This window comes from Balaenoptera musculus, chromosome 12 (assembly GCF_009873245.2).
Source record: "Balaenoptera musculus isolate JJ_BM4_2016_0621 chromosome 12, mBalMus1.pri.v3, whole genome shotgun sequence".
Taxonomy (NCBI): domain Eukaryota; kingdom Metazoa; phylum Chordata; class Mammalia; order Artiodactyla; family Balaenopteridae; genus Balaenoptera; species Balaenoptera musculus.
The window spans coordinates 8,867,205-8,892,214 of NC_045796.1; the positions used below are offsets into that span (position 1 = coordinate 8,867,205).

Genomic DNA, 25,010 nt, shown 5'->3' on the forward strand with positions numbered 1-25,010 from the left:
GGCTGACCCCACCGGTCCTGAAACTTTTGGCTTCAGCAAGACCACACTGGTTCTTTTTAACTTCTAAAGTCTCTAAAGCCTCTAAATGTTCATGAGCACCAAATTCTTATCTCTAGCCCCAACCTTTCCACCAAACTCCAGGCTCACATCTCTAGTCTACTACCGTGACACATCCATTTGATGCCCAAAGCATTTCAGAATGAACATGCCCAAAACAGAACTCCTGATTTCCTACTCCTTCCACCCAGTCGACTGCGTCTCCGTAAATGACATGATTATCACGTCATTTTGCTCAAGCCAAAAACTTAGCAGTCAACCTTTGCTCCTTTATTCCTCCCCTCCATCTAATCCATCAGTAAGTTACCTAAATTCATTCTCCAAAGTATCCCAAATGCACCCCTTCTCTCCACCTTCCCTGCCATCACCCTGACTCAAGCCACACCCTCTCTCTAACCTGCAATGCCTTCCTGACTCATTTCTTACCCTTACCTCTTACAATCCTTTCTTCACAGAGTGATGGGTGACCTTTCACCCACTAACTCAGATCGGGTCATCCCCCCACCTTAAAACCTTTGAACAGCTCCCCATAATCCAAAGTCCTCCCCCATCCTACAAGGCCCTAACATGCTTTGACTCCTCACTACCTCTAAAAACTCACTGCCCAGCTCTCTTCCCCTTGGTCCTGCCTTCAGGAAGGGACCGTGCACCAGCTCCTCCCCTCTGCCTGTGCTGCTGTCCCCCTAACTCCATGTGGTTGCTTCCTTCTTATGTCATACGGGTCTCAAGGTAAGTATTACCTCCTCAGGCCTTGTCTTCAAGCTAATCTAAAGCAGCTGCTCAGGCACTCCTTATCATAACACCCTGCTTTGTTTCCATCGCAGCTTTTATCATTCCCCCCAAATTTTCTTCTTTCTTTCTTTTTTGGTTTACTTGCCTGTTATCTGCCTCTACCTACCCCTAGCTCTCACTAAAGTGCCTGGTAAAAGGAAGGTGCTTGATGTTTCTTGAATAATGAACTGTCGTAAGTTCTCTCTTGCATTCTCTTACCTATGCTCAGAAAATTTCAGAAACCACAGCCATTCACTCATTTTTTAAAAACTCTAAATTTTTTAGTGCTTCCTTTTCTTTTCCTTGGAAAAACTATACAACTGTGCCATTCATTCATTCATTCACGCATTCACTCAACAAACTATTATAGACAAACATTACAAACACAAATAGGACACAATCCCTACCCTCAAGGAATTCATGGCCTAGGTGTGGAGGCAAACATGTCAACACATCATTATGACTATCACTTGATAAGTAAAAGATAGAAATATGGTTGAGGACTATGGAGAGTCTAACAATACTTGAGACTGGAAAAACAGGCAGTAACCAGACAGTGAAGGCTCACAGCATGTTGAAGGAGTTTGAACTCATAGGGCAAAGTGGTGACAGAAATATTTGAGGAGGGAACTAGCACCATCAGAGTTGCACTTCAGATAGACCATTCTCTGGTTGCACAGAAGATCCAACTTAGGCTGTATGGGTCTGGTCAAAGGCTGGTAAGAATAGTAAGAATGCAAAGAAGAGGACTCAGAATCAAGAAGAATTTAGGAGGTAAAATGGGCACGGCTTGATGATTATTTGGGAGATATATATATATATTTAGAGAGAGAGAGAAACACAGCAAAAGAGGTGGAGGGATGGGAAGAGAACAACCACCGTAAGCTGATATGTTAGTGCACAGGTTCTAGAGTCAGACAGATAAGGGTTTAAATCTTGGTTCGGTCAATTACTTGCTGCATGACTTTGGTTACATTAAAATCCTTAAGCTTCAATTTCCTTGTAAGTTAAATAGAAACAATATGACAACTAACCTCAAAGGGTCATTGTATGAAATCATGTATGCAAAGTGCTTAGCATAGCGCCTGCTATATCAGAAATCTCCATGAATTGTTAAAGGGGTTTTAAAATTATAGATCCTCGACTTACAATGGGGTTATGTCTCAAGAAACCCATCGTAAGTTGAAAATATCATAAGTCGAAAATGCATAACCTAACAAACATCACAGCTTATCCTAGCCTACCTTAAACGTGCTCAGAACATTTACATTAGCCTACAGTTGGGCAAAACCATCTAACACAAAGCCTATTTTACAATAAAGTATTGAATATTTCATGTAATTTGTGGAACACCTTACTGGAAGTAAAAAACAGAATGGTTGTAACTGTATCAGTTGTTGACTCTCCTATCACGGCTCACGGGGAGCTGTGCGTCACTGTCTCTGCCCAGCATCATGAGAGAGGATGGTCCCACATACTGCTAGCCTGGGAAGAGATCTAAATTCAAAATTCAAACTAAGGTTTCTACTGGATGCTATTGCTTTCACAACATTGTAAAGTCAAAAAATCATAAGTTGAACCATTGTAGTTGGGGACCATCTGTATTTCCAATCTACCTGAATCTGTGATCATATACCTACCTTTTCTCCAATTGCTATGGATGAACTGTCCATGCTTCTAGACAAGGCCAATCCCTCTACTTGTGGGTAAGAGCCCATCCCTTCTTGCCTACATCCTTACATCCATTCCCTCTCTCTCCTACATCATCCATTCTGCCCTCTCTACTGAAATCACTCCTTTAAATAAACACATATACAGTTAATTCTCCCATTAAAAAATAGAAAACCTTCTCTTGACCCAACTTCCTTCTAGCTACCACCTTAGTTCCTTCTTTTCCTTTGTGGCAAACCTCCTTGAGTCACAAATTTCTCTCCCCCCATTCTCTTCTGAATCCAATATAACTGACCTTTCTTCTCCATAACTCTACCGAAGGTGTGCTTTCCCAGATCACCTCTGTGTTGCTAGATCCAATGTTCACATCTTGCTTAACTTCTGAATAGGATCAGACATCGCTGACTACTCCCTTCTCCTTGAAACACTTTCATCACTCGACTCCCAGGTGACCAAACTGTCTGCAATTTCCTCCATCTCTCTGATCACCTTCTTCAGTCTCCTTTGCTTATTCTTTAACTTTCCAACCTCTAAATATGCTCAAGGCTCATCTCTCTATACTCCCTTGATAATCTCATCAAGTCTCATGGCTTTAAATGCCATCTATATGCTATTGAGTCAAAAATCCACATCTCTACGCTGGACCAATCCCCTGAAACCCTAGACTCCCATATCCAACTACTACTCAACATCTCTACATTCAGATGACTAACATGTTTCTCAAGCTTAATGTGCCCAAAACTGAGCTTCCAATGCTGCCCCCAAAATCTGCTCCTTCCCAGTGTTCCCTGTATCAGTAAATGGAAACTTCATTCTTGGCATAACTTCTAGCTATGACTTAGGAGCTTGAATCAAACCAACACTTCTATAGGAATTAGGAATATCTGTTGCTGAAAAGAAAAATAAAACCAAAGGATACGAGTAAAACAAAAACCAAAAAAAGCTGAAAACATTTAAAAACAAAACAAAACAAAAATCACACAGGCGATTTGAAGGCACTAGAGAGCAACCAAGCCAGTGAGGACATAAGGGATTGGGATCCCAGGGAGAAGAAAAATACATAGTGATAGAGAATTTCTCCATTGCTTTTTCTCCTGGGGCATTTACTGAGTTTCTGAGCACAGCACTTAGTGCAAGCAGAAAGCAGTGACCTAGAAGTGTCGGGAGTCTTTCAGATCTGGGAAGATAAAAGTTAGAGTTGAGAACTTTAGACAGGTCTTGAAGGGACAAGACCCCAGAGATAGGGGGACCACAGAGAAGTAAATTGGACAATTTGCTTGACTATTATCCTTTTATCCTTGAGACATTTGCTTAATTCTAAGCTGCAAGGGCACTAGAAATCAAGATACCAAGCAGGTGCTAAGTGGTCAAAAAGCTAAGTAGACCTTTCCACAATCTCAAAGAGCTGGGAATACAAACTTACAGAGTTCAAGGTCCCCCAAGATGGGGACCTGTTAAAACGCTAGGTTTTCTGTTGAGATTCTTAAAGGCCTATGGTCTGGAATAAGGGCAAACCAGAAATCGATCAGTCCTCCCAAAGCCTGAATCCTTTATTAAATGTCAACTCTGCCAATTGAATAAAATTAAATCCTCTGAAGGAAAACAACATAAGCTAGAGCGTCTCTGCCTTTTTTTCTACACAATGTCCAACATTTAATCAAAACCCTTAAAGTGATCTTTATTTCCTTTCTTTCTCTAGCCCCCCACTTCTAATCCATCTGTTTCTACGCACATCAAACACAATTTAAATGTCACTTTCTCCTTTAGCCCATTCAGAAACCACCTCAAAATTCAGAGATCAGACCTAAAATCTTCATCCAGTGTTTTTACCTCTAGCATTTACCATATACCTTTATGTTAGTGTTTATACAACGCCTACATCTGCTTTAGACCATAAGCTTCAAAGCACAGGAGGGATCTCGACCTTATCATTTACCAGATACAGTTCTACGTATTTTACACTTAACTCTTTTTATCCTCATGACAAACTCTTAAGAGATAAATTCTATTACCCCTATTTTGCAAATTAGCAAGATGAAGCACAAAAACATTAACTTGCCATTCGTTACAGGGCTAGTACATTGCAGAACCTGGATTTAAATCCACACAGCACTTAACTGAATTGAAGAACGCAAACACAAATGCAAATAACCGATCACTCAGGGATGCCTAAACTTCACTTACACAAACCAATATTTTTACATTGCCAATACTAAAACCAATCCATTTGCGTTTCTAAGGGCAGACCCACCCCATGATGCTTCATTCTTCAGGGCAAAGGAGGCCTAAAAGACCCAAGGCGCCCACCCTTTCCCAAAATGAGACGTCCGTGGGGCAGGCCTTCACGCTCCGTGCGCCCGAGGGTCCCCTGAAGGACTAGCAACAGAGCGCTAAGCGGAGAAGGCGGAAAATGCAGACCAGCTGCGGAGGACGGCGGCAGGCGGCCCCTGGGGCGGGAGAGGTGGCGGAGCTGGGAGGCACCAGGGAAGCCCTGGCCCGGCCCTGGCACGTAACAGAGCTAGGAGCCCGGGTGCCACGCGTGTGCGATCGTAGGTGGACAGCCCGGAGTAGAGGCGCGGCGTCAGTGCCGGGAGAAGCAGCCGAGGGCGGCCCCCAAGGAACGAGGCCTGGGAGAACGGCGCCAACACAGGCCCCGCAAAGCCACACTCAAAAGTGGGGCCGGGGACCGCCGCCGTCTTCCTCAAGCCTCCGCGGGGGCCGCCATGTCCGCCTCTTTCACGCGCAGGCGCATCTATAAGGAAGGCTTGGGTGGGCGGAGTCAAGAGCCGGAAGTTCCCCGGCGCACCGGTCTTCCCCCGAAACCGGCCAGCAGGAACTTCTCTGAGGTCCCGCTTCCAGCCGGAACGCTGGGTTGCTGGGCAACCGGTGCGGGTGGCGCCGGCGGGCTCAGTGCTGCACCGAGTAAGCCGCGCGTAGCTCCCACCTCCTGCCCTGGCAACTTCCCGTCCCGCCCACTTCCCTTCTTGCCGCCTCTCCTTGCGTCGCGGAATCCCTGCCCTTGGCACTACGTGCACCTCTCCGGCTCCTACGACACTTTCGTGCCCACCTGCTTCGAAGCCAAGCTTCACCGAAAGCGAAGCGGTCTGACCCTGGGCGTGGCCTGCACGTTGACGGACCGCGCCTCCCCGGCCATGGCCACCTACACCTACACCAGCCAGCCCCGGGCCCTGCCTTGTCAGCGCCGCCGTTACCGGGACGACCAGATGCAGCCGTGAGTGAGCCAACCAACCCCTCTGTGGTCTCCACCCGCCCCCCCAACCCCGTCCCGGGGACGCGGGATCCTGGCCCCTTCGCCCTGGCAAAACCTGCCTATGCTGCTTTCCTTTCTCTACATTCTGCGAAGTATAAAATTTCCTCCTCTAAAGAACTCTCCCGTGGTGTGGAGGACAAGCACGAAGGCATTAGTTAACTCTTACTGATGATGATGCTGGCATGATTGATAACAGGTGGACGGAACCGACTTATTTCACTAAGTTTTAGTCAAGTGATGTTTATTGTTGGCCGACTATGTGCCATGCAAGCACCTTCTAGGGGCACTTACAGACATTTTCTTACGTACTCCCCAGTGCTGTGAATTTGGTTCTATAACTCCATTATGAAAATGAAGAAACTGAGGTAAAAAGGGGTCACAATAGCGTGTCCAAAATGGGAGCCAACTAAAGCTGTTTCACAGCAGTCTTCGGGCAGGAATCAGGTTATCCTAACATGCTGGACCCCAAATTGTACTTTTACATTCATCAGTATTTGCAAATATTCAAATATCCATATTTGGAAAGGGCATTAAATGTTATGGTTCTCTTAAAGTTCTTGCCGTAAGCCTCAAATTTTGGAATCAGCAGAACTTTCCAAGAATGCATGCTCCATGCAAACAGGAACCTTTGTGACTTTTGTTCACTTAAGACTGTGCCTGACACATAGCACTCAACACAAATTGTTGAATTAATAACAACAGGAGCAGTGTAGCTCTTGATGCTTATTTCAAACAGAGTCTAAATTCATGATTATCTTATTCTGACAGTAAAGACTTCTTTTATAAGAAATGTCTACCACTTTAAGAAAACCAAAACAAGAAAATTTAAATTTAAATTATTTATATTATAAAAGGATTCAATTTTAAAAGGGACTCCTTTGAGAAATACTTCCTGGTGCCTTTAAGTGGTTGCTTACAAATCCTTCCTATTAAATCACACCAACAGATGAAATAAGAATGGTGGTTCAGTAGGAACAATTTCTTTTTTCTATAGAGTTAGTTGATTGGTATATTCAATCTGTTGATTCAAGCCTTTGACAGGAGTTCTTTTATATTATGTCTTTGATTTTTCAGTTTAAAATTATCCTTATTGGTGATTTTCAATTTATAAAAGTAATATATGCTTGTTGAAGCAAATGAAAAATACAAAATAAAGGGGAATAAAGGCAGAGTTAATTATCTCCCACTGACCTCTACTCCCACTTCCTTGTTGTGACCAAATTTAACAATCTTGGGCTTCTCTGGTGGCGCAGTGGTTAAGAATCCGCCTGCCAATGCAGGGGACACGGGTTCGAGCCCTGGCCTGGGAAGATCCCACATGCCGCAGAGCAACTAAGCCTGTGCGCCACAACTACTGAGCCTGAGCTCTAGAGCCCGTGAGCCACAACTACTGAGCCCACACACCACAACTACTGAAGCCTGCGCGCCTAGAGCCCGTGCTCCACAGCAAGAGAAGCCACTGCAATGAGAAGCCTGCGCACCACAACGAAGAGTAGCCCCTGCTCGCCACAACTAGAGAAAACCCGTGCACAGCAAAGAAGACCCAATGCAGCCAAAATAAATAAATAAAATAAATAAATTTTTAAAAAAATCTTTTATTATTCTTTCACGCCTCCTTGCTTGTTCACACATACAGGAGCATATGCACATATGTATAGAAGGTTTATTTCCAAAGTAGAATCATACTACACATATTAATCTGCAGTTGGCTCCCCCCCATTTTATAAGCTCTAATTCCTTTTTTCCCTAATTTCTTTAATCTTTTAATAATTATCCTATCACTCATGCCTGTGGGTTTTCTTAGTACAGCCTTATTCCCCAGCCCCTTCCCCTGCAAACCTACTCTCCCTCTCCTGCCCCCAAACCATGTTAATGACTTTGAATACTTTTGTACTTTTCTCCAGGCTCACATGTTTATGTACACATGTATAAATATATACATACAGATACACATCTACAAGGGCTTTACTTCATAGCAAAGGTAACATACACAATTCTCAACATCTTCCTTCGCTCACTTAATTCTTTGTGGAAATTCCTCCAATTATTCTTAATAGCCGCATGATATCCCTGATACCATATGTTATTAAAATTTTCCACTATTGATAGATATTCAGTTCACTTCAAGTTTTTACCACAAAGAAGGAAGTTTCAGTAAACAGCCTTATGTACTGGCTTTTTTATATCTATGAGGCAGATTCCCAGGATGAGATTGTTAAGTCATGTGTTTTTTTAATACAGACAAATGGAACAAAGTATCTTTCCTCCAGAAATGTTTAAACGTATCCTTTTTCCCACATCCTCTCCAGCAATAGGTGTTATGGATTTTTTTTCTTTTTGATATCATAAAAAAAACAAAATTTATCCTCACTATCACTTTTAATTAGCACTAGGAGGCTTTAATCAAGTAAGCATTATGTTTGGATTTTTCCATTCTGAAAGATCACTGGCTACAGTGGATAGAAATTTTGGAAAGAAATGTTGTTCCACACAGTTACGAGACTAAGAGACTTCTGCAACAGTCCCAGTAAATGATAGTGGTGGCGGTGAGCAGTGGATGGATGCCAGAAAGATTTGGGGGGTAGAATCAATAGGATTTGCTGGTTGTAGAAAATGGGGAAGAGGGAAGAGTCATGGATGGCTCCCAGGCTTCTAAACCAATTGGGTGGTTAGTACCATTTAATGAAATAGAGAACACTATGGAAGTAACAAGTTGGAGTGGGAAAATGATAATTAGTTCAATTTTGAGGTTGCTTTTGAGACATTTGAGTGAGATGTCATCAGGCATGTCAACTGGCTGTACAGTCTGGAGCTCAGAAGAGAGTTCTGAGCTAAAGATAAAATTGGAAGTTTTAGGTATATGGACATTAAGTGAAGCCTTGAGAGTGGATGAGGTCAACTCAGGACAAGAGAAGCCTGAATCATGAGGAAATTCTCCAGTGGGGGGAACTAACAAACACCTGGCTGAGAAAGGAGTCAGAAAAAGCAGAAGAGCATTCAGAATAATATGGTGGTATCAGGGAGGCCTGGGATGGAGAGTACTTCAGCGGGGAAGGGGCCGGCTGAGCCGAACACTGTCCAGAGGTCAAGTAAGACGAGCAGTGAGGCATGTCTGGGTTTTAAGTAATATGATGTCAGGCTATCCAGTAGTGGTTTCAATATGTGATAAACAAGCAATTTACTACCCCTAACAGAATCATTTCTGAGAGAGTACTGTTATTGGTATAGGTCGCTATTTGGTTTCATAGCCACAAATGGCATATCGTTTGAAGAACTTCAAATGAAAATATCAGCTGGGTATTTTTCACTATTGATCATTCTGACCTCTGAAATTTAAATTTTATTAATAGTTAAAACAATATCATTTTAAAAATATCTTTGAGGTTAAAGAACAATAAGAAATTTAACTTATTTTTTAAGCCTGATTCTATTAATGTAACTTTTCAATTCTGGAATCAAAATTTTTTCAGTCCTTTAGAGCAAGCCCCATTTCACCTGGGCTCTTTTCAGGTTTGTTAAGTAGTCTAACAGATTTACATCCTAAATCTAGCTCCACCTCTCACTAGCTAGGTAACCTCGGTCAGATTCCTTTCTGGGTCTACTTCCCCTTCAGTCAAATGGCAACCATCATTCCCAACTTGAAGCTTATTGTGAGCAATAAATAATACCTGTGAAGCGCCTGGCTTTATAATAAACATTCCATAAATGGCAGCCATTTGTCTCCTTATTTTATGGACTGTGCTAAAAAAATCAATTAAAATATTTTCATCTTAAAATATTTTCATTTCTAAATCCTATTAAAAATGAGTTGACTTCAGACAGAGGAAGACAAATATGACATCACTTATATGTGGAATCTAAAGAAGTGATACAATTGAACTTATTAACAAAACAGAAATAGACTCACAGACATGGAAAACAAACTTATGATTACCAAAGGGGAAAGGGGGGAGAGAAATAAATTGGGAATTTGGGGTTAACAAATACACATTACTATATATAAAATAGATAAACAACAAGGACCTACTATATAGCACAGGGAACTACATTCAATATCTTGTAATACCTTATAATGGAAAAGAATCTGAAAATACATATATATATGTATAATTGAATCACTTTGCTGTACACCTGAAACTAACACAACACTGTAAATCAAGTATACCTCAATTTTAAAAAATGAATTGACTTCATAGATACCAATACTCTATTACAGTGATTATTTAGAATTTGCTTTTTTACAGAGCTGAAGAACCTATGCGTTACGGAAACATAATGTATGACAGAAGGGTGATCCGAGGCAACACCTATGCTCTGCAGACAGTACCACTGGTAAGTATAATTTGAATAGTCTAACACAGAGCGTTCCAAACTACCTGTGGTGAAGGACCAATTTTTGTTTCTTTTAATTTCTAATCTGTTATAGACTAACACATTTATGAAATAAAATAAAGATGAATTGCTAGAAAAATGAAATGAAAAAAAAAAAAAGACATGCAAAATACAAGCCAGATAGTGGTTGCCAGGGATGGGGGAATAGGGAGTCGTTATTTAATGGGTACGGAGTTTCAGTTTTACAAGATGAAAAAAGTTCTGGAGATGGGTGGTGGTGATGGTTGCACAATGTGAATGTAGTTAATGCCACTGAACTGTGCACTTAAAAATGGTTAAGATGGTAAATTTTATGTTATGTGTATTTTACCACAATTAAAAGTATTTTAAAAAATACAAGCCCCAATTTTTTACTAGGTTAATAGAACTGTGGAGAACTATTCTAAAAGTTTCCAAATGTTTACTCTCAATTTCTGTAATTAAATTGTTATAGACCAGTTCAAATAGCTCACAGACAACACGAGTCTGAGGACCACACTTTCAGTAACATTGGTCTAATATATTTAGGTTTGTTTAAATTATCTCATGCTCCAATACTGTTATCATTATTTAATCAAAAAGTCTGAATTATGCTTCTTTTCTTTAGTTCACTCAACAAATATTTATTGAGTTTTAAGTCCTGTGCTGGGTATGTAGGATACAGAGATGAGTAAGATGTAGTGTGATATTAAGAATGATTTCTTGGGGGTTGACATATATGCACTAATATGTATAAAATAGATAACTAATAAGAACCTGCTGTATTAAAAAAATTAAATTTAATTTAAAAAGAAGAATGATTTCTTGGCACAGAAATGAAATATAGTTAACTTGTAAACACTATTTGACATATAAATGCCTAACACCACATGGGATATATGGGATGTTAGACATTCTGAATCAGCATATATCAAAATCATCTAGGAAACTCAAAAATATATATGCTTCAGCATACCATGTATCTACTGCATTAGAACCTCCAAAAGTTGGACACAGGGGTATGTAGTATTAATAAACTTCCCTGGGCAATTCTGGTACAGCCAGTTCAGGGGCCAGCATTTAGAAACAATAGCTCAAACATGTGATATAGACATGTTTCAGCATTTTCTTGTGGCAGTAGCAATGAATACTGCCAGACCTCGAACAAGAGTAGAATGGGGAATCACTGCTTTTTTAGTCCTTTTTTAAAAAATTAATATTATGATGATTTGGTACATTTTTTTTTAGTTCTTTAGTCAGTTCATCAACACCTCACTTTAAAAGTATACTCAGACTTCCAGTTCCAGACAAGTAGGAATTCACCAATTCCTTCCTATTCCTCCTCTTACAACTAAAAAACCCTGGATGTAGCACCACAAACAAACATAGGAAGATTCTGAAAGGTGGAAAGAAGAAAGTGGACTGGCTAGGGACCTCTGGACTTGAACAACATGGCAATGAGTCCATGGGTTTTCTTTTTGCCTCTCACATATCCCAGAGTGCCAGAGAAGCCTGCAACCTGCAACCATGAACACCCTGGAACCTGGCACACCCTAAGAAAAGCCCGCTCCCTCTGTCCAAAGATAGAGGGTGGCCTCGTGGAACAGAAACCTTCTTACCATAGTACCCCTCCTCCAGCCACACACCAATGGGTAAACCGCCCTGCCCTCTGCATGGCCATTGGTGAGGCTAAGGTGGAGAGCTGGACCTTGATCTCCACGTGACAGCAACAATACGAACCAGTCCTCTGATTCATCCATGGAGTTGGTGTCAACAAGGGCAGAGCAGGAAGCTGAAGTGCCACCCTCACCCAGGGGCAGTGAGGTGGTAAGAGATGGTATAAATGGATCTCCTACTTTTTCTGGGGTGGCATCAGCCGAGCCAGGAGGGAGCTGAATTTTCAACCCTCCATGACAGCAACAAGGAGGGGCAAGGTAGTAAGAGGCAGTGCTAGCCAGAACTCAGCTCCCCTACACTCCAACACTCGTGTCAGCGGAGTATGGCAAGGAGCTGAGCTATCACCCCCACCTGGCACCAATGAGGTGATACAGGTTGGCACCCTGCTTTCACTTCGTGGTGGTAAACTTCCCTCTCCACTCACACCTGTGCACTAAAACAAAAGGGGTGATTTCCTGCTAAAACGATTAAGACCCATAGTCTCACAACATAATACCCAAAATGTCCAGAATACAATTTAAAAATCACTCAATTGTACCAAGAACCAGGACAGTCACAACTTGAATGAGAAAAATCAATCAAGAGATGACAACACCAAGATGACTCAGATGTAGGAGTAACCTGACAAGACTTTTAAAGCAGTCATCATAAAATTACTTCAATAAAAAAGGAACAATTATGAACTTTCTTGAAACAAATGGAAAAAAATAGAAAATCTTTGCAAAGAAATAGACAATATTAAAATGAACCAAATGGAAAATACAGAACTGAAAAATACAATAACCAAAATAAAAACCTCTCAGATGGACTTATTGGAGATGACATAGGAAACAATCAGTGAATATAGAAACAAATCAGTGGAATTACCTGGTCTGAAGAACAGGTAGAAAATAGACCCCTGCCCCCAAAAAAGCCTCAGAGATCTGAGGAACAATAACAAAATATCTAAATTCATGTTATAAAATATCTAAATTCAGTCCCAGGAAAGGAGAAAAAGTATGGGATTTGAAAAAATACTCAAAGAAATAGTGCCTGAAAATTCCACAAGTTTGATAAAAGGCATAAACCTACAAATTTTCACCAAGACACATCAAAATCAAACTTCCAAAAGCAAAAAACAAAAAAAGTCTTGAAACCAAGATTAGGGAAATACAAATTAGGGAAATACAAATTAAAACCACAATGATGTAACTACACACCTGTTAGAAAAGCTAAAATTTTAAAATAATAGTAAGAAGAAGTGCTTGTGAGGATGTAGAGCAACTGGAACTCTGGTAGACTGCAGTTTGAAATGTAAAATGGTACATTGACCCTAGAAAATTGTTAAGTGGCTGCTTATAAAAACTAACAAGCACCTACCGTTCAAGTCCACAATTGAACTCTTAGACATTTATCCCAGAGAAATAGGAACATATGTTCACATATTAACTTGTTCACAAATGAACATTGATAGCAGCTTTATTCATAATAGCCAAAAAACTGAAAAAACCCAAGTGTCTTTCAGTAGGTAAATGGTTAAACAAACCTGGTACGTCCATGCAATCAAGTACTACTAACAAAAAGCCATGAGGGCTTCGCTGGTGGTGCAGTGGTTAAGAATCTGCCTGCCAATGCAGGGGACACAGGTTCAAGCCGTGGTCTGGGAAGATCCCACATGCCGCGGAGCAACTAAGCCCGTGCACCACAACTACTGAGCCTGCACTCTAGAGCCTGTGAGCCACAACTACTGAGCCCATGTGCTGCAACTACCGAAGCCCATGCGCCTAGAGCCCGTGCTCCGCAACAAGAGAAGCCACTGCAATGAGAAGCCTGCGCACCGCAACGAAGAGTAGCCCCCGCTCGCAGCAACTAGAGGAAGCCAGTGTGCAGCAGCGAAGACCCAACCCAGCCAAAAATAAATAAATTAAATACATAAATTAAAAAAAAAAAAAGGAATGAACTATTGATACATGTAACAACCTGGGTGGACCTCAAGGACATTATGCTTAGTGAAAAAAAGGCAATCTCAAAAGGTTACATTCTGAATGATTCCTTGTATATAACATTATTAAAAAGACAAAATCTAGAGATGGAGAACAGAATTGAAGGTGGAACTTGGAGAAATATAAAGGAGGCTCCTTTGGGGCAATGAGTTAGGTCTCTATCTTTATTGTGGTAGTGGTTACACAAATCTATATATAAAATCACATAGAACAGTATACACAGACACAAATCAATGCATGTAAAAATTGTGAAAACCCAGTAAGATCTGTTAATATCTTACATGTTAATTTCCTGATTTTGGTATTTTGTTATAATTGTATAAAATGTCACCACTGAAAGAAGCTGGGTGAAGCATACACAGGATGCTATATATAGTTTTTGCAAATTTCTGTGAATTATTTCAAAGTAAAACTTTTTAAAAAAGAGATTATAACTAGATCTGAAACAGTTAAGTTAGGCAATGCATTTCTAAAATGAACTTGTTGTATTTCTGTTACCCTAAATCTTTCAAGGCTGACATTTATAATTCTATTACATTAAAAAAATAGAAATAAATCAAGCATGATATTTATAATAATGTAGAATATACACATTATACAAACGAAAAGTCCTCCATTGAATAATCCCAAAATGATATTAGTAATTGTATTAGAAAAACAAAACTGTAGGTGATATTTCTTTCTTTTTGGTAAAGATATTTGGTAAAGATATTTCTTTCTTTTTGGTGGTTATTTTATAATAAAAGGAAATGATAACTATGTAGGGGAAGAGCTATTCTATGACAGGTATTGTGTTAGACTTGTTAGCTTATCATCTGATTTGTTCCTTATAATCTAAAACTTAACAGACGTTATTCCCATTGTACAGATGAGAAGACTGAATATCTGAAAATGTGGGTTAATAGTCCAAGCTTTACTAATCCTAGTAATTAATAAATTAAGGAGTTGGAATTTGAGCTTCAGGGCCAATGCTCTTCTTTCCACTATATAATGTGAATATGGGGAAAATTTACAATAGGTAGTGTTAAGTTAGGAAAACAGTATAAAATGTATGGTATCATCACAATTTAAAAAAAACTGTATTCATTTAAATAGCAATAGCCATTGTATTAGGAAGATGGGATTATAGGTAATTTTCTTTTTTCTTTTTAAAAAAACTACAATTTCATTTCAATTAAAATGTTTTTAGAAGTCTAATTTTAAATATTAAAAATTTTCATGTAAAGTACTTTCATATTTCTCCTTTTCTTTTCATATTTACCTTGAGATAAGACAAGTTAGCTATAGAGAAGGACTACAAAATTAGATATGGATACAAAATCAAGGACTGCCACATATTGCAGAACTACTGTGAATAATTATACTTTTAATCCCTGAGTCAGCTATTATTTTGTGCACTTGAACAGGCTTCGTTTGGACTGAGGATATTTTCTTTGTGAGCTAATAAATTTTTTAAGGAAATTCTGTCCATGAAATCAGATTTTTAAAAAATTCGAGTGCTTTTCAATTTCTTAACTATACATTAAAATTTACTGTGACTGAATGGTTATATCAGTTTACTAGGCACCAGAGGAGTTCATGGTAAAAATCCTTGAATGAGGAAAAACAATTTGTTAGATGGGATTCTGCACCCATTTTAATTAACAGTCATAAATTGAAGTTACTTTATATGTTTTGTCAGATACCTTTGTAATTACCAGACAAAGTTCAAATAAATTTTTAATCATCAAGTCACTGATAATCAGGAGGCATTCTATGACAGATGCTTTTATACCATCCAGGAATCACTTTTGGAACAGCAGTCCTATATGTTTTGAAAAATATTTTCTAAATTTTAGAAGCCTTTTCTGTCACTCAGCCTGGGCAGCCCGATCTTGCAGAGATTCAGAGACAGCAGCAGGCTAAGAGGAGAGCTCTTGCCAAAAAACGAGCCCAAGAACAGCTCAGACCACGAACGCCCGAACCCGTGGAAGGCAGAAAGCATGTAGATGTGCAGACAGGTATGTGGGCCCGCCATTGGCATGGTGGCTCCTGGGTGTGCTTGGTTTTCTAAGTCAGTTCATTTTATGTGGCCTTTATATTATTTATGTATCTGTTATGCTGTCCAGTACTTCCCCAGTCACATGGTGGGAGAAGTTCCTTCATTAAACAAACTCATAGACTATATATTATTATTATATTGGGTATGGCTGAAAGTATGAGATGGGGTTTTTGAAAAAAGAATTTAATGACCAAATTAAGTTCTCTCTTAGCCCTTTTCACATATTCTATTCTCAAACTGGCATTATTTCTTACTTTTTATAGCCCAACATGAATCAGTGTTGGACCAACAGGAGAGGACAGCAATCTAGTTTTATTTTGGTGTTTGTCTTTTGAGGGGCGTAAACCCATTTAGATCTGAGTTCCCCACCTCTCTCACCATGGCCTCTGCTTGTCTCTCCTTTTGTTCTCCATTCGCTTTGCATACTCCCCAGGGCCATGCGGGCTCTCCTAGGCTAGTGCCAGGCTTTTCCTGCTTGTTTGACTGTTGTCAGCTGTGGAGGCTTACCTAGACCTATAGGGTTTAGCTGTGTTGTTGACAGAATCTTGATAGTCAAACAATACTTGGTGTTCTCCTTGGACCAGTGTAACTACTCGGGATTCACCTTGCACCCTGCCAAGATGGTGAGTGGATTCATCTGAGGTATTTCCGGATAATAAGGATGAAAGGAAGAGGACCATTCCGTGTTTTTTCCCTACGTTGAGGCCAAGTCTAGAATGAGTATATGTCTGTGATTAGCGAACATAGTTGTAATTCTGAGAGAGCTAAATTTTAGTGTTTATTTATACCATCAGAATATTAAGTGATGGAATAGCAGCTACTTTTTGTTGAGTATTTCTTATATCTCAGAGACTATACCAGGTCCTTTTCCTATGTATCTCCTTTATTAGAAAGAAGACTCCATGTGACTGATAATTATGATCCCTTTTACACATAAAGAAACAGGCCCGAAGAGGATGTAATTTGGCTAGTTTCTGTGTTCAACATCTGACTCCGGTTCTCATGTTCTTTGCATGATACCATACTGCCCTTGCCTCATATAAATTATTCCTAAGGTGAAATTTGGTTTCATATGTCTGTTTATAATATGTAGGCTAGAGGGAACATCAAGTAACACAGTGACATGGTGCATAGTTTTTTTTAATATCCAGGAATTTTCAAATCTTTATAAGTTGGCTATCTTAGGACTCGTTAAATAAATGGATTGTTAACTTTGCATCCTGTGTTATACTTTGTGTCTTATATACATCTATGGTTTCATGCTCTTCTTTAGTTCTGTTTTCAAATACAAAGCTCAGTGCTTTCTCAACATTTAATTAATGTTCTAGCCTGAGTGACTCTATAGTCTTCCAAATATCATAAAAACGCTTAGTACACTATGTGAATTGAACCCCACATTTGAGTACTTTTATTCCAAGACTTGTTTTCTGATCCATTCAATTCTATTTTGAAGGGACTGTAGTTTCAAATACTTGAAATTGACCAGAATTTCTAACTCAATGTATATGGTGTTCTCTTAGAATTATACCTTGAAGAAATTGCTGACCGCATAATAGAAGTTGATATGGAATGCCAAACAGATGCATTTTTGGACAAACCACCAACACCGCTCTTTATTCCTGCCAAAACTGGCAAAGATATGGCCACCCAAATTCTAGAAGGAGAGGTATAGTACATTATTGGACTTTCCTCTATCTTCTTTATAAATAGTTAAAGTTAGGTTTAGTTAAAAGCTTAACATGAATACAAACCACTTCACAGTCAAGAAGATTCTATTTACTGCATTTCTTTCCAAATTTATCTATAATAGTTTTATCCTGAGCTACCCAGAAATGTTTTTATTTATTTATTTTTTTAACGTCTTTATTAGAGTATAATTGCTTTACAATGGTGTGTCAGTTTCTGCTTTATAACAAAGTGAATCAGTTATACATATACATATGTTCCCATATCTCTTCCCTCTTGCATCTCCCTCCCTCCCACCCTCCCTATCCCACCCCTCTAGGTGGTCACAAAGCACCGAGCTGATCTCCCTGTGCTATGCGGCTGCTTCCCACTAGCTATCTATTTTACATTTGGTAGTGTATGTATGTCCGTGCCACTCTCTCACTTTGTCCCAACTTACCCTTCCCCATCCCCGTGTCCTCCAGTCCATTCTCTAGTAGGTCTGCATGATTTTAAATACCATGATCTCATTTTCCCTCTTTGCTGTTCAGAAATAAAGATTTTTATAAATGTTTTTAGAATATTTACATATTTAATTTTTGTGTGTTTGCATACTTGCTTAATGTATGAATATAAGGTAGATTTGTACCAAATAAAGAAAAATAATATCTCTGGTATAAAAAGTTCCACTGTTAGTTCCTTGTAGATTATATAAATGTTATGAGGATAATCTATGGTAGGAAAATAATCCTAAAATAATTACATTTTCATATCAGTGTGGAATACATAGATAGGCCAGTTTATGAAATTGAAGAAGAGAAGGCAATCCTTATGTACATAATGACTTCAGTGAGATTTAAGATTCGAAGGAACTTGAAAGTACTGTCATTGAAATTGGGAAATAAAGTAAGTTTTCATAATCTACATAGAAGGGTATATTTGCCTCGAAATCCTAGAGATGAATCACCATAATATCCATTATTCTTCAAACTGTTATCAAAACAACCAGTAAAAATTGAGCAGAAAAGGCAGAGAATAAGAAAGACGGATATTTCCCTTGGGTTTCAGAGTTTGATCTGAAAATTGTTGAGTATCGAGGTTCATTCTGATGATTGCATAGGTCTTTTTATAACTTTGACTCAATCAGTTTTTGCTTGTAAACAGCCTGTGTGCCCTTCAGGCTATTTTGAGGATTAGAAACCATAAATAAAACACCAGCACGGTGTCTGGCACACAGAAGACAATAAATAGTATACTGTTATTGCTACTCTTCTGGATATTTTTTCACTGAGCCTTTGGTTCATGATTACAATTTTAAACTTGCCTTGTTTTGTGTGTTTAAGCTCTTTGACTTTGATCTTGAAGTTAAGCCAATGTTAGAAGTTTTGGTGGGAAAGACCATCGAGCAGTCTCTTCTGGAAGTAATGGAAGAAGAAGAGTTGGCAAACCTGCGGGCCAGTCAGCGCGCACATGAGGAGTTACGCAATGTCGAGCTTGCGGAAGTTCAGCGACTTGAAGAGCGAGAGAGACGACACCGAGAGGAAAAAGTATAGAATTTTAGTTTCTCTCTTAGATTTTGGTTATTTAATAGACTACGTTCAAAATCACATGTAGTATGAACAGAGCTAAAGATCTTTGCAAACATATAGGAAAGACCTGTAGTAATTGTTGCTCAGGTCTCTCCTGTAGATCACAGATCTTTCCTGGACTGAATTACGTTTTTAAATTCCAGTTTACATAAATGTACCTACATAGAGTTCCCAAAGTTCCTAAATGTAACAATTTAAATTACATAGGTTCCAGTGAAAGGCACTCTTAAGTATCAAGAGTGCTAGAGAAAGAAAGAACGTCGATTTGCCCCAAGTCAGTGGCAGAGAAGGTGGCAGGAAAAAGTGGAGTATCTTTGGGTAGGTGGGTGGTAAGAAGCAGAGGATCTGCCTAGAATTCTGGATCTTATTCTCTGTGGTGAGCCCTGCTCCACATCTGTAGAGTCTACTACTTGGGTCTTTATAGAATATTTCTCCAGATTATAGGTTTTTAGAACCTTTAATAAGAAAAGTTTTAGAATCCAATTTTTAAAATATGCCAGAAACCTCTAGTTAGGAAGCACGAGGCTCAGTAATCTTTAGATAAGAGTCTGTCTGGGGCTGGCAACAACTGTCACCCTGTGGTAAACACTGGCTGGATAAATGATAAAAGAGTTCCCAAACACCTGAAAGGGCTCAAAGAGTCTAGCTTACCACACAGAATAGCTCTGTTGTCGGGACATTCTACTCAAAACCTAGTCAAACGGACTTTCAGTTCTCCTCCAAAGTGAATAATTAATTGTGTAAAGAGCATGGGGCTGATGGTAAAGATTGTGCAAATGCACGATTATTTGTTCACAATTATAAAATGAACACTGACAGAATTAGCTTTGTTGAAATAATTGGTGAAGCCTTTATAAAAAAATAGTTAAATTTGTTTATTTACTGTTAGGAAATATATTATAAAAAATGAAGTCTACAAATCATCTAGATTTATATTTGCTTAAACTTTGAAAATAGATTTAATTAGAAAATATATTAATGTTCCCACTTGTACATAGGAGTAGAGAATAGTTCATTAGCTTCACAGATTTCATAGGAGCTACAAGAAGCAACAACAACAAAAAGAGGTTTTATAATTTTCTGAACTTTATGAACTCAAAGAATCATTACAAATGAGATAATTTATTGGCCCAAGTTTTTTAATCAAAAATGTCTAAGCAACTGTAATTTTCATATCAGCAATACTTTATAATACTAATTAAAAATACATATAACTATTATTATTCTTTGGTGTCAGCCATACAGTCAAACACATATATCTTGAAGTTATTTTACTTGAAAATGGATCAGGAAATGAATTTTACCTTAAGCTTCATCTCCTCTGAATTTAGTACCTACCTAGTTGTTGAAATTCATTAAAATCTTGATGAAAAACATGAACTGGTAATAGACACCTCGCTGTTCATTTTTGGATACAAATATAAGTCCAAATTCTTCCGCTCACTAGAGTCAGTATTTGGGGAAGACGTAGTAGCTGAATAACCACCTGTGGTGGCGTTTTTCTCTGGGCAGGAGCGTCGTAAGCAACAGCAGTGGCAAGTGGTTCACAAGCATAACGAGACTGCACAGAAAATCGCCGCCCAAACGTTTGCACGGCGTTACCTGGCCGACCTTCTCCCTTCTGTTTTCAGCAGCCTCAGGGATGGTGGCTACTTTTATGATCCTGTTGAAAGAGGTCTGTGGAGGTCTTTGTTAAATTAACTGTCACAATAAGCATCCTCTTCATGGTTCAGATTTATCGCGTGCCCATTTTTAGTTTGAATTGGAATCTTTCTATCTCTGAAACAAATTTTAAAATCAATTATAGTTGTTTTAAGAAAGAACTTTTACTAGTAAGAGGTGCATTATAAAGATCTTGATTTTAGGATGTTTACTTTCATTGAGAAACAACATTGGATAGTAGAAAGAAATATGGACTTGATGTCAAAAACTTGAGCTTGAATCCCAGTTTATCATTAACTAGCTCTATGACCTTCAGTCTCCTCCTGTGTGACACGAGGATTATTTAGGAGCTAAATGTCATAATGTAAATAAAACTTAAACGCGGACTTTTTTCACCCAGTACGTACTGCGGCATAGTACGGTCCGTGGTTGGTTGAAGCCGCAGATGCAGACCTGCAGATACAGAGGTCTCCCTGTGAAGTTATACGCAGATGTTTGGCTGTGCCTGTGGTCAGCAGCCCCAGCCGCCATGTCCTCCAGGGGTCAGTTGTATATGTAATCTGTATGTGTAAGTAGTTGTCGCTAAGTTTTTCTCAGTAGACTTCCTATTCCAATCAAAATCTCTTTGGGGACAGCTAGTGAGGTTATGTAATGAGGTGTTTATACTATCCCAGGCACTGTATTAATTGTTGGAGGCTTCAACAACAACCAAACCAACCTGATCTCGGCCTTGATAGAACCCGTACCTGTTAGCCATCTCCCAGCATCCCCTCACAGCCACTCTCCTCAGCTTAGCATGGCCAAACGGAGGGGAAAAATTGGCACTTTCTCACTGCCGCCCTCCTTCCTCGGGTTCAAAAGCACTTACATCCATGTTGCTTTGTACGCAGGTCCTATTTCAAATGGCTAATACTGTCTGAGGGCAGATATTCGCAATGTCAGTTTTCACCGATGACGCACTCAATTCAATACATAAGGGTCAGGTTACAGACAGATATTATTAGTTTACATTTCTATTGTACTTTGCAATTTTTGTCGTGTTTTTCACACGTGATACCATTTGGCGCACCCGAAAGGGCTGTGAGGGAGGGAGTACGGCAGATTAAGTCCCATTTTTCAGAAGTAGAAACTGAAGCTCAGAGAACTTGAATTGCTCTTGGACACTCGGGGGTGCTTAGGCCTGGACTGACTGGGGCTCTGACTCCAGGTCCAGTGCCCTTGCCGTGCTGCCAGCTGCCCGGGGTCCAGCTGGGCCTCTTGCTGTTAGTCACAGAGGCCAGCAACCTTTTCTGCATTCATGGGCTGCTGGAAAAGTCAGTTATAGATCATGTAAAAGCTTGCAAAGGAGATTCATGCTTCAGATTAAGACTACTATAGTAGTGAATATATATTCTATCACACTCTCTCTTGTCACCCATTGAAAAATAACAATTAGATGCCTGCCCCCAAAAAAAGCCTTTGTTTTTTTTTTTTTTTGGCCATGCCGCATGGCATGTGGGATCGCAGTTCCCCAACCAGGGGTCAAACCTGTGCCCCCTGCAGTGGAAGCGCAGTCTTAACCACTGGACCTCCAGAAAAGTCCCCCAAAACAGCCATTTTAAAACATTAAAATGTATATTGTAAGGGACCATATTTTTTAAAGGCTTACACCATAGAGTAGATTTCCATTTCAGTTTGAACAAATTTATCACTAATGGAAACACCTTGTTTCTGACCCATTTCTACATGGCCTTCTTCTCAGATGCCCTCTGACCCTTACCTCTGAATCTTGATCAGCTTCCGTCAGACCCCAGGCTTCAGCTGGGCTTCAGGTGGAGGTGCCAGCATTGCTCAGTCCTGGCTTTGCATTACATTTGGATTGGAGTTCTGCTCCCAGTTCCACACCCCATGCTTCCACCCCCCGCCTCCTTGATTCATCTCACGTTGCACCTATAAAGTCAGTTCTAACAGCTTTGACTCCAAGGAAGGCCTCATAGTTCTAAAAATACTATTTCTACTGCAATTGAAAGGAAATAGACCAGAAGATATACAGAGAATGTGGTAACAGCAAAAGTGATGCTGTATGAGTCTATTTGACATTTTATAATAAGAAAACAATATTGATGTATCTGTAACATTAGGGGAAAGCACAGATTCTTCCAATCTATAATGATTCCTAAAAATCACTTAATGAAGTTAACTTTTTAAATTACAGATATTGAGATAGGATTCCTTCCATGGCTAATGAATGAAGTTGACAAAACCATGGAGTGCAGCATGGTTGGAAGAACAGTGGTTGACAGTAAGTTCTTTTATTTTATTATTGAAAAGTCATCTCTGAAATTTTTCAGTAGAAAGAATATATAGAAGAAAAGATATTTTAAAGTTTTGGTTCTTAAATTTTCAGTATATCAATTATATTAACAAAGGTACATATTTTTACCCTCAGTATTAATTTTGGTTCTTTTATAATTTGATCAGAATTAATATCTTCTGTCATTACTTTATAAATTATATTCTGTTAAAACGGGCACTGAATATAATACATATTTAGTGCATTAAGTGGCACAGAAGGTAAGTATGTTGAGTTTATATAAAAGGTCATGATGCAGGGAAGGGACGAGGGCTGGTGAATATTTTGTACTCATCTGTAAGTCAGCATTATAACTACTAAAATACGGAAAATCACAGTGATTTCTGCACGTATAATTTTTCAGTGTTGATTCGTGAGGTGGTTGAGAAACGACTGAGTCTGTATGAGCGTAAGGAGGACAAGCACTCTCCTCTGAAACCTGAGGATGGGCTCAGTGGTCCTGGAGGAATGAGAGATCCACTGGTGGGCTACGAATCCCAGGATCACGGTGCATCACAGGCACAGAGGCCACTTCCGGACAGAGACTCCCCGCAAAGAACACCGTATGATGCAAGGTATATGGAGAGAGTGTCGTCCCAAGACAGGAAGCTTATGGAAGAAGAGGTTGAGCAAACAGAAATGAGGAAATCCTTCAGGAGTGAAGAACCGTTGCAGTAGAGGGGAGCTTCGGAGCCGTGGAACCCATCAGCAGCCAGTCAGCATTGCGAGCAGTCAGGTAATGATGCGCGAGTCCCCTCAGGTTATGCATTAGGTTGTGTTTAGTCAACCTGCCTTCTTGTCTAATGGACTGAGCAAATCAAATACGTTGAAATAATAAAACTAATTTTTAAAATGAAACTTTATTTAATAGTAGACTATTTAGAAGCTATATTATAACTCTAATGAGAATTATGTCTAATTACAAGCTTCCCATTACCAGTATATATAACTAATGAATGTATTTTTCCTTAGTCCTTCCATCGCCACTGTGTAACTAGTATATTTTTACTTACTCTTCCCATTACCACTATATATAGCTAATATATTTTTCCTTAGTTTTGTGGTTTAGTTCTTTTTTTAGTAAGTATGCTATTTAATGCTAGATATCAGTGCTGTCAGCCATTGAGCTTTTCTTCTCTGTAGAAAAACTGTTTAACTTACTCTAACCAAGAATCCCTAAATGTTGGGTAACTGAAAGCTATAGTGCTCTCTCCTTGCAAAGACCAAGAAGTATACCCATATTTGTATAAAATTAAACAGATAGTTACCCCTTCAATCTTCAATATTCAAGTAATGCTCAAGGGATTCTATGAATTAGTAATATGCTCTCATCTATTTTTTCACATTCCTGCTATTAAAAAATTTCAGGCAGTGCCAATAAAGCTAAAAGTCCCTCCTCAGAGACGACCACTGTCATCCGTCAGGTGTGTACCTTCCAGGCCTTTTTCAAGATAGTTTTATAGATATAGATTTGAACACCTGGAAATATATGGGTTGTATTATTTGCATTTTTCACCTAACAGTATATCTTAGACCTTTCAACATTAGTACATATAAATCTCTTTTTAAAATATGGTAAGCTATTACCTAGTATGACTGTGTTATAGGGAATTACCATTTGACTTTTTAATCTGAACTTCTGTGGTGAATTTACCTGTACTATTGAAAATCACAGATATTTTATTTCTAAAGTTATATATATATAACTTTATATATAAAGTTTTATATAATATATATAAATATTTTTAAGTATATACTTAAATACTTTATATAATATATATAAATATAAGTATATAAGCTATTTGAAATAGCTTGCAGTTATTAACACACTTACCTTAGTTTCTTTTTTTTTTAATTAATTTATTAATTTATTTATTTTTGGCTGTGTTGGGTCTTTGTTTCTGTGTGAGGGCTTTCTCTAGTTGCGGCGAGCGGGGGCCAC

At 39.1% G+C, this 25,010-nt stretch overlaps 1 protein-coding gene across 1 annotated transcript; it reads left to right on the top strand.

Annotated features, from left to right (window-relative positions):
- The first annotated feature begins 205 nt into the window (after positions 1-205).
- RSPH3 (radial spoke head 3) lies at positions 206-23,926 on the top strand. The gene is made up of 9 exons (XM_036872112.1): positions 206-355; positions 5,022-5,731; positions 10,015-10,102; positions 15,638-15,779; positions 17,341-17,486; positions 18,829-19,032; positions 20,587-20,749; positions 22,931-23,017; positions 23,433-23,926. Exons 1-9 carry the CDS (start codon positions 206-208, stop codon positions 23,744-23,746), a joined length of 2,004 nt encoding a protein of 667 aa, XP_036728007.1. The 3' UTR covers positions 23,747-23,926.
- The last annotated feature ends 1,084 nt before the right edge of the window (positions 23,927-25,010 follow it).